Source organism: Plutella xylostella, chromosome 25, assembly GCF_932276165.1.
Source record: "Plutella xylostella chromosome 25, ilPluXylo3.1, whole genome shotgun sequence".
In the NCBI taxonomy this organism is placed as follows: Eukaryota; Metazoa; Arthropoda; class Insecta; order Lepidoptera; family Plutellidae; genus Plutella; species Plutella xylostella.
In genome coordinates, this window is record NC_064005.1 from 8,719,721 (window position 1) to 8,730,315 (window position 10,595).

The 10,595-nt window shown below is 38.5% G+C and overlaps 1 protein-coding gene across 2 annotated transcripts; it reads right to left on the bottom strand.

The window, feature by feature from the left end:
• Window positions 1-655: 655 nt before the first annotated feature.
• On the bottom strand, window positions 656-6,771 carry LOC105386435 (CLIP domain-containing serine protease HP8). Of its 2 annotated transcripts, XM_048630135.1 has the most exons (9): window positions 6,567-6,771; window positions 5,581-5,708; window positions 4,789-4,945; window positions 4,137-4,312; window positions 2,733-2,844; window positions 2,212-2,389; window positions 1,660-1,801; window positions 726-858; window positions 656-674 (listed from the first exon to the last, which is right to left on the bottom strand). In XM_048630135.1, exons 1-8 carry the CDS (start codon window positions 6,634-6,636, stop codon window positions 751-753), a joined length of 1,071 nt encoding a protein of 356 aa, XP_048486092.1. In that variant the 5' UTR covers window positions 6,637-6,771; the 3' UTR covers window positions 656-674; window positions 726-750. The 2 variants fall into 2 exon arrangements, with proteins under 2 accessions (XP_048486092.1, XP_048486091.1); XM_048630134.1 differs by lacking the exon at window positions 656-674 and having other exon boundaries at window positions 686-858.
• Between the last annotated feature and the right edge of the window lie 3,824 nt (window positions 6,772-10,595).

The window sequence follows — 10,595 nt, forward strand, 5'->3', positions numbered from 1 at the left end:
ATATTTAAGGTACTCATAAATGTGTATTAGCAGTAGGTAGCTATAGTCTATGGCTATAGTATGAAGCGTACAGTGCTCACTAGTCATTAATTTTATTGTAATTTTAAAGCCAAAATAATCAAAATGCTTTCAAAATAGGTAAACAGTACCTTAGACATCAGATGAGTAATTTTATTATTCTTGTTTTTGTTTTGTTATAGTTTTCGTTATTTTCAATATCCTTAAGATTAATTATGTAAGTACTTAACTAAATAAGCTAATAAAAAAAAACTACGAAAACTCTCTTACAATTAATTTTATTGTAATTTTAAAGCCAAAATAATCAAAATGCTTTCAAAATAGGTAAACAGTACCTTAGACATCAGATGAGTAATTTTATTATTCTTGTTTTTGTTTTGTTATAGTTTTCGTTATTTTCAATATTCTTAAGATTAATTATGTAAGTACTTAACTAAATAAGCTAATTAAAAAAAACTACGAAAACTCTCTTACAATTTTAATTTCTATTCGACTAGTTATTTAATTTTAGAAACTCACCACAGTTACCTATTCTCTAGGTACTCGTACTTATTACAAACTCTCCACTCTAAAACTGACTGTAAAATGTGTTTAACCTAACGCAGTCCCTCTGTCTTTGAGGTACACAGTTTTGTGTACAGTAAGGGCAGAGAAACCTGACCCCTCTCAGAAGCATTGTTATCAGAGGTGGTCAGGTTTCTCTGCACCTGACCGTACAAGCCCTTTGGCGGCTCATGGCTTGATGGTGTCGAGGATCCACTGCATGTACTTGGACACGTCCGTGTAGTACCCCGCCGCCCCCGACCCGCAGTTGCGGGGGCCCGTCGACACCACGCCGTACTGGGAGAAAGATGGAAAACATATGTATTTTTGCACAAGACAAGAAGGTTCCAGACTGACCCCGTTATTCATAGAAAATGGAGGTTTTAGCTATACTATTAGGTCCCTCTCTGTCAAGGAACACATTGCTTGACAGAGAGGGACAATAGAAAGGCCGATTACAGAGTTATTGTAACGCTTCTTATATGCTAACCCCCTTATTCATAGAAAAGTTATAGGACGTTTTAGCTATTGAACTGTTTTGTCTTGAAAAATAAGCGAATAAGGGGGTTAGCATATAAGAAGCGCCTCAATAACTCCGTAATTGGCCTTGCTCATCCAATCACTACCAGCTACTTTATTAAGGTCGTTGGTTTAGCGGGCCAGATAGCATCCCACACTACTATCGCCTTTTCGTGGTATCCACTCGAGAAATCGTTTACTCCATCGGTCGTCACTTCTTCGACATAGGCCTTTTTGGCCGGCCCACGTCACTTTGGGTTGCAGATTTTAAAAGCTATTCCACTTACAACTCTGAACAACTTTTGTTCTACGAGTTTTGGAAATTCGCGAAAAAAAATTTTAGTTCTCCATACTAAAAAGTCACATGACCAATAAATTTTCTATGGAAAAGGTTGTTTTCGTGAGTTTTGCAAAACTCGTAGTACAAAAGTTGTTTAGAATAACCCCCTCAGTTACTCCCTATCGGCATAATGTACCCTTTTTGCAAGACCCTGTAAAGCGCAGGTTTCCCACTAAATACTCTTCATAACTTCCCGGCAAATTATCCGCTAAACACTCTTAATAAGTTCCCGAACTGACCTGTATATACCGGCTCTTCCCGGAGTGCAGCCCGGCGACCATGAGCGGCCCGCCGGAGTCGCCGCTGCACGAGTCCTTGCCCTTCTCGCCGGCACACAGCTTGTTCACCGTCAGGTCTGGCTGCGACTCTGATAGCTTTCCTCTGGAAAAATTCAAGGAGAAAGATTAACTCTTGCCCTTGCCCATTATTATCAAAGACCTTTAGAAGTAAGTATGTTACATATACCGGGTGTATACCTTGGTCTAATATAGTAAGATATATAGTAAGGACGGTCTGTTATATAGTATTCATCCCGGCCGACGGGTTGGAGATCACAGTAAATGAAAGTATGGGCAACAGAAGTTAGATTCTAGCTTTAGCCGTGTTGTACCTACCTACGATTCCCTACATAAAACACGGCTGATGGGTGATGGAGGTTATGATAGTGGACCACGCCACGACATACGGTGGAATGTCTAGGGACTATTTTAAGCACGTCAATCACTTGTATCCTCCATAAAATATAAAAGGAAAGGAGTAAGGTTCAGGCTTAGGCTATCTCTAAAACTCACTTATGATACGAGAACCGGCAGTCCTCAGGCGTGTGCACGGGCACATTGACCGTCATCAGCACGGGAGACGGTAGATGCTCCTCCGTGAAGCCCCAGCCCGCGAGCGTGGCGTTCTCTCCGGCGAGCGCCCGCTGGCGGAGAGACGAGGAGATCGGCAGGCAGATCGGCTTGGCGTTCTCTGGAAGATGATGGCACGTTCTGGATTGTTTCCTTTTATAGGGAATTCTTGCGAAGTGGAACATCCACCACTTACCTCGCAGTTCAGTTCGTAATGAGTCAATGAAAGATTTGCTGTAGGTTTAGATATTCGTTTGGCTCCATAATGCCACTACATTCTGATGCCGGTTTATCGGTACGGACGACCTAAGGATGATCTACATTGATTAAAGGTATCTGCCATCCCATGTTCGGCTATTAGCTGTAATTTAGATTTATAAGATAAAGATACATAAAAATAGTTTATTCGGTGCCTAGCTCTAGCACCACACACAGCTTACATAAAGCTTGAAATTATGACTTACTGGGTGTAAAATTGACTTCTTTCTTGAGCCTTAGAAGTCCAATATCGTTTAGGACTGGACCTGGTTTGCCGCTGTATTCTGGGTGGACAATAGGCTCCGCTACTCTTATATCCTGTAAATATAAAATCAATAAGAACATATTTAAGTAAGTACCTGAAGTAATCATAAAATATTTGTTATGCACTATACTTATAAATATATAATTTTTTAAGGGACCTTCGAGGTATGAAAATATTGGGAACACCCAAATATTCCGAAAAACTTTTTTCCGAATTTGATAACCCCGAATATGTAATTTACGAAATATTGCAATACCGATTTTTTTAAATACCGAATTATAATATTCACGAAAATTATAATTTCGAATATTATAATCACGAATATTGTTATTACGATTGTTAAATATACGAATGTTAAAAAATACGATTACTTTAATATACGAAAAATAAAATACCGATTTATTATAATCACGAAAAAGTCAAATCCCGATCGGAAATATGATAATTCGTGATTTTGACAAAAAAACATAAACGTCTTTAAAACTTTAGAACCAAAACCAAAAGATAGGTGCGACGACGAGCAAAGCGAGGAGGAGCGTGTTAGGTGCACATAGATATCGAAAAACAAAGCGGAGCGCAGCGAAGCGGAGCGGAGCGTTTCAAATATAGAGCAAAACAATTGCTAGGATTTTTATGGTGTTTAAACTTAAAAACCTTAGGACCTAAAGATAGGTGCGACGACGAGCAAAGCGAGGAGGAGCGTGTTAGGTGCACATAGATATCGAAAAACAAAGCGGAGCGCAGCGAAGCGGAGCGGAGCGTTTCACATAATATAGCTTAAAAAATATTGTTTTTATACGCATGATGCTGCATTATTCATATAACCATTTCTTGTTAACTAAGAAACATTCGGGAATTTGTATTTTCGGAATATTAAAACTTCGGGATTCGTAATTTTAACAATTCGATACAATAAAAAATCGTACTTTTGAAACATCGAAATAATAATATTCGGAAAATTGACTTTCGTCATTTTAATAAATGTGTTGTTTGAAATTTCGTTCATAAACTATTCGTGATTTTCGTTATTCGGAAACTTAAAATTCGGGATTGTGAATTATTCGGAACTATGAAATTCGAAATTTTAAAAATCGTTATTTTCATATTCGTAAAAAAGTAATTCGGAATTATGTAGGTAGTGTACCCGAAAATATTTTATCCTTTTTTAAAATGGTTTATGCTGGTGTGGATCACTTTTTCTCCACTAACATCTCTTACTATCTCCTGTCGCCTTTTCATATTCAGATCGTTCGCCATAAACCCAGATAGCAACCAAACGAAGCGCATTTTGCAGGCATTTCCTACGCAACTATTACCACCATGGCATTCCTCAATTGCTTCCCACCTGTATACTACTCTCGCACTGTATCTCATGCTGTCCCACGCAGTCCTCCACAGTCCGGTAGTCGTACTCGCCGACTCTGACCCCCGCGATGTTCAGCCCCTTGATGCAGTGAGCGGCCGTCAGCACGTAGCGGCTGTTGATGAGGCTGCCCCCGCACTGGAACTTCAGCCCGTCTCCTGGAAGATAAATAGATAATTATTTATTACACACAAACACAGAAATTACGAAAACCACAACATAGACGGTACAATTGGCAGCCTCATATTTTCTTCCAGACTACCTCGGAGATGAGAAATTAGCATGTTATAAAGATGATGAAGAAGTTAGTTGGAAGAGTTGTAAGTCTTTGTGTAAAGCACACGTTATTAATGAAAATTAAGCTACTATGTCATGGCAATGCCGTGTTCGATTGTCGATAAATCATCCTTATGTGCATCACTTTGTTTATTTTTATTATGAGAGTCCATCTGTTTCCATAAGAGCGCCCCTCTGGTGCGTTCGTTATAAAGTTACGGACACACTTTTTAAGACAGTTCCTTTGGGCGACGCGACGCAACGTAGCGCAACGCACCAACAGGGCCTTACACTAACACACCGAAAGAGCCTTAGTGCAGCGCTCTTTTGGAGATCTAAATAAATAAATAACACTCACTGGTCTTATAAGAGATGAGCACCATCCAAGGAAACTCATACAACCCGGCTGGCCCTCCCCCCACGATGCGGTTCCCGTCCACGAACCCGCAGTCCTGCGGCAGCAGCGCCAGCCCCGGGTGCCGGTCCAGGGAGTCGCCGAGCTGGGAGCAGCATACCTGGGGAATGGGGGAGGGAGATGGTTGAAGGTTGCCTGTAGGAGCTCTTAGTGATACCCTATTGTTCCTTGCATAAACGACTAACTATGTATTATTATTTATTTAGTTTTTTGCTTATATTTAGTGTGTAGTTAGGTAATAATAACTTAAATTATACTATAACCTTGAGTAAGTACACTGTACCCCTTTTATATCTCTAGTCCATCCATCCAAAGGTTGTCTGGAAGAGATCGCTATAAGCGATAAGACCGCCTTTTGTACCCTAGTTAAGTGTCTATGTAAAATTGTTAATCATTTCTTGGTGTACAAATAAAGAGTACTCTATCTATCTATCTATCTATCTATGTATTTTTTTCTGTTATACTTCGAAAAGCGCGACTTCAAGACTGCTATTTGCTCTTGTTGCAGAGTTATATCTTACTAATATTCTGGATGTTTATTAATCATTCCTATTAAACGACGGAGACGGATTTGGATGTTTGCTATGTAGAATGAGGGAGCTGATACTCTGGATTGACACAATATGCTACTTTTGCTCCGGAATCCGGAATTCCCCCGGGAAAACTTTATAATATGAATCTAAGCTCACTGGCAACAGTTAGTAGTAACTCATACATTTATATTATATATCTCACCTGAGGGTTGTTATTCTTGAACCCACAGAACACGTTCCGCAGCTGCCTCTGCGAGGCCTGGTCGTTTTTCTGAGCCAGCGCCAGCCCGCGCTCGCACCGCGTCACCTCGATGCAGTCGTTGCATTGTTCTACAGATAGTAACGGTCTTATTCATAAAAAAATCTTAAAGTACGTTTACTGAGCTCAATAGCTACGGAACACTTTAAGCCTATTTGAGGTTTCACAAAAATCTCTATTCATAATCGTTCCGTTAACCTTCAATAACTATAGTGATGCTAATAGATTTCACAGACCTATAGGTCTTATAGCAGAGGCCTATAGGTCTCCCATAACTTTTTATGAATAACACCGTAATCTTCTTCTTATCGTGTCGACGACAAACGAACAAAGTCGCTAAATAATACATGCCCAGAACTGGGCCACTGATACTGCACCGCTAGTAGCGGTCATGAGCTCTTCCCGCGTACAGGTGTAGGGACACGCGGGGCATGAAGTGAGGTGCACCATAGTTTGTGGCGCTTCACACAAGCAGTTCAGATTTTGTGCATCCGTGAGTCCCCACCTGAGTCCACACCGTAATTAAAGTATATGTAAGCTGTCTATGCCTATTCCCCTTTCGGCTCATTATACAAGACCACTATTATAACACCCTGTAAGTATATAAATATCATCCTTGCTGTGCTAATATTATAAACGCCAAAGTTTGTAAGTATGGGTAGAGCAAATTATCTTTATTGTTAATCATTCAGGGGTAGACCTATACGATTATTAGGTAGTTTTATATATTATTTTTATAATAGGTGAGTACTTAATTCAAATAAAGACGGCTTCCAGTAAAATAAATCTCGCTATTAAGGTACTTCAAGATATTGTACTTAAATTAATAACGTACGTAAATAAATACTTACACAAAAATATTATAATTTTAAATACCTACTTAGGTAAACATAAATTAATTAAGTACTTATAGATAAGTAGATACTCACGTCCTAGCACAGTTAGAAGATGGCACAACAGCACACTCAACACAACTACTCGTAACACTGCGCGACTCATTTTAACTTACAAATTCATTTAATATAGATTTATTAAGTTGTTTATATTATTATTACTAAGTAAATATTAAAATTATTATTTGTGTGGATGTCTCTACGCTTCTGATGAACGACTGTCTGTAATCTTGAACCGATTGGCTGGTCTGAGATGCTAAGAACTAGATTTATAAAAACAACATAGATGTCTGAAGGAAAATATGTATGGAGGTGGCATTTGTAGGATTGTAGGTTCGCGTGAAGTTAACAAGTTATAAAAACTTATATTAGGTAGGTATTATTCGTTAGACACTTAGAGATAGCAGTAATCTCTTTTTAACCTTTCACCGAATAAGAGGGTGTTATCAAAAGCACTCTCATACTCATTAGACATTGTCGAAGGATGGGCCAGTCCACTAATGAGGAAATTATAATCTAGGTAAGTACATCAGGTTCTATGATGGAAAGGAACTTAGGGCTTGAAGTAGGTACAGGTACACCTCTACTTCTATCGATCCTGTGGTACATAGCGTCTTTAATCTACGTTTCTAGGGGTGTCTTGTGAATGTAATAAGTAATTGTACTTAATTTTTGATTACGGAAATGAAACGAGTATTAAACTTAACTATAAAATTAAACATTTACTCGTGTTTGTGTTTTTTGTAATACACATTTTCGTTTACTTATACTTACTGGTTTCTTTGTGAGGATCAGCCTTATTTTCCTTGTAGGTAGCATATTTGCAATGTCACTTACAAAATATACTTGTTTGGGTGTTTTTCAATATTTTCCTCAAACATATACATGTTATCGCAAGTATCTATGTATGTAGCCGGTAGTGGCTGGATGAGGAGGGCTGAGGACCGAGTGTTGTGGCGCTCCTTGGGAGAGGTTCAGCAGTGGATGATTATTGGCTGATGATGATGTATCAACCAACTGAATGTATAGATTAAATATTTACACGTATTTTATTCAAGATCATGCGGTTGGTGCTGTGGTAAAGTTATAATATTTTGTGCTGTCTGTACCTACCTAGATTATTTATGATGCCAATTTGTTCTAATCCTACTTGGCAATGAATTTAACACCAGGAAAAGGTTACTGACTCTGAAAATAATGACCAGTCTCATAATTACCGACTTATTATTTTTATTCAGCCGGCATCGGCAGTCAGCGACTTACGGCACTGACACTGATCTGACCCTCTGTACGTTTTGCTATTTATATAAAGGAAAAAAGTTTACGTTTTATCCTGTCATCTGCATACATTATTTGTCAAAAGTTTCATGATACCTAGTTTCCATTAGAAGCGCCACTTAGTATGCAATAGAACGTAAACTTTTATGGTTTTCGACAAACTATCAAACCTGAGGTACTAGACCCCTGCTGATTGTACTTGACCGTAACTTTTCACCATGGTGACACTATTAGCTCTAGTTTTTGTCACCAACACGATACGATGGCAAGATGCAACGCGATGGGTAAAACCAAAATATTTAAATTTCGTTTTTCCAGTTTGTAATTTTTTTTACACTACTGGTTTCTTTAAGAACTTTATTTTCCTTGTAGCACAACTTCGTAATGTCACTAAGCAGCTAATGTATAAGTATTATTATATCCACATGTATTATTATCCTCAAACAGATATTTGACCTCAAAGATAATCGAATCTTATTTATATCAAGACTTCTTTGACCTGTGTAATACTTACTGTCGATAATACCAATGCTGCACTGCATCGGACGACATACGAGACAAACTAGATATATGTACTTATACGTATAATCTTCGGTCATGTACATAGACTACATAGAATAAACAAACGGGAAAAACGTTCGGGATATATATTCCTATTTAGTCGGTTGTGATACTTACTTTAATTGCACAATTTACAAAAGTAACACCTAAAGACATGTACTGTACTAACCTAAAATCAAATGTAATTAAAGCTGTCTGTCGATAGAGCCTTCGCCTCCAGTTAAACCCGTTGTTTTATCCACACTAAACTCCTTTATTCCTTCAGGCTCAGCTTACCTAAATATTAGTTACGACCTTCAGGTGTGGCAAGCAAAGTTACTGACCTCAATTTTGAATGCCAATCTAAACCGTATGTAGTGACGTAGGTAAGTGATTAAGGGTGGGTTGCATCAACATCCCGGTTATCGCAATAGTTAAGGTTAAACTTAGCAATGACAGAGTCGTTACAGTTAATATTTTACTGTAACGTGTTGCACCATCAAATCGTCGGTCATTGTTAATGTTATTAGGGTTGCTATTCGTTTGAGACATAATTATCCCCAAAGTTATTGTGGGAAACGTTTTTATGTAAGGCAATACCAAATCAAGCTGTCGGACTGAAGCCGTCACAGAGTACATTGTAGCCGTCATTCTCTGTCAAAGCACTCAAAGTCAACATGTCATAGGAACTAAGTCTGTTGTTCCTCCAAATATTGACCAAAAGATTATCATCAATAAAACCTGCGACAAAGTAGACTCTAATAAGCCTTTATTAAGAGCGGTGGTAGCTCAGTCGGGTAAGCGCCTGCTTCTCACGCCAGAGATGCGGGTCCGATCCCGGCGCTGACATGTACCAATGAGTTCTTTTAACATAAGTACAATGTATACCATCGCTCTTACGGTGAGGAAAACATCGTGAGGAAACCTGCATATCTAGATTTAGCACATCTAGATATGTGAACCCACCAACCCGCAGTGTACCAGCGTGGTGGAGAAATGGTCCAAGCTTTGGAAGGCAGTTTAGACCTTGGGGATATGCACAAAGGTTCCATTCGAGAGAGCCAGGTGCAGGTACTTACACCCCCAGAGAATAGAATAGAATAGAAGCCTTTATTATTAATTATCTTATTAATTCATTCTAACAAGTTGAAATAAAAACTAACGATGTAATCTATTAAAATAATTATTTATTGACATCCTTCGATTATGCTCATCATTCCTGTTAACTGCATAGACAGGTTCCTCTTCATCAGATGATGAATCATCATAAAAAACCTAGCTGGTGGTACAGCACAGGGTCTCTATTTTGTTTACATAATATATTATGCAGCTATGCCGTAGCCACAATAATGGGCTGCACTCTTCTTAGTTCTGTCCTTATTTTCATTGATATATTTCTGTATTTGAGTGATTGCAAAATTTCTGAAAACAAGGTTATTCAATTAAAGAGTTACGTAGGTTACTTTGATATTAGATTGCTGCGCTGGACCGGCAACCGGCAGGTAGACTGGTAGTGGCTGGATAAGGAAGGCCGAGGGCACAGTGTTGTTTCGCTCCTTGGAAGAGCCCATGGCTAGAAGTGGACGCTTATTCGGTGGTGAAGATGATCATTACACCTACAACATAATAATAGGTGCACTTACTTCGTCGTTGGAGGCAGTAAGAAAGGTTCTAGTTTTAAAGCCAACACACGAGCCACATTTTTGAGACCTGGAACCTGCGAATCTATCAGTTCTCTGAAAGTACTTACACCTTTCTCTTCATATTTCGTAAGTTCCGTACTTACTCCACCTCAATCTCAATTTCTGAGGAACTTGTTTCAAGCACTATTTCACGTAGAAGCGACATGATAAGAATTATTGAATATTAATATGTGTACGTAATACTGTTACTTTGAGGTTATACAACGGGTTTGACAGCTACCTGACTTTAACTTTAACAGTAACCGGCCATCATGGGGTGGTTATGGTTATCGTTAAAGTTATGACGTCATTTTAACCATAGTTGAATGGTGCAACCAATTTTTCGCTTAACCGATGCTTTGACAGACGATGTGACGTTTGTAATAGTTAAAGTTAAATGGTGCAACGCACCCTAAGTGATAAAAAACAAAGAATAATAGTAATTATTTATTTACATAATATATATTTAATTAGCCTTTACATTAAATTAAGGAACTAAAACTATGCAGAACATAGAACAAAATATTAAGCTTAGTAAGTTCATGTAGCCGCTTCTTTCTTAACA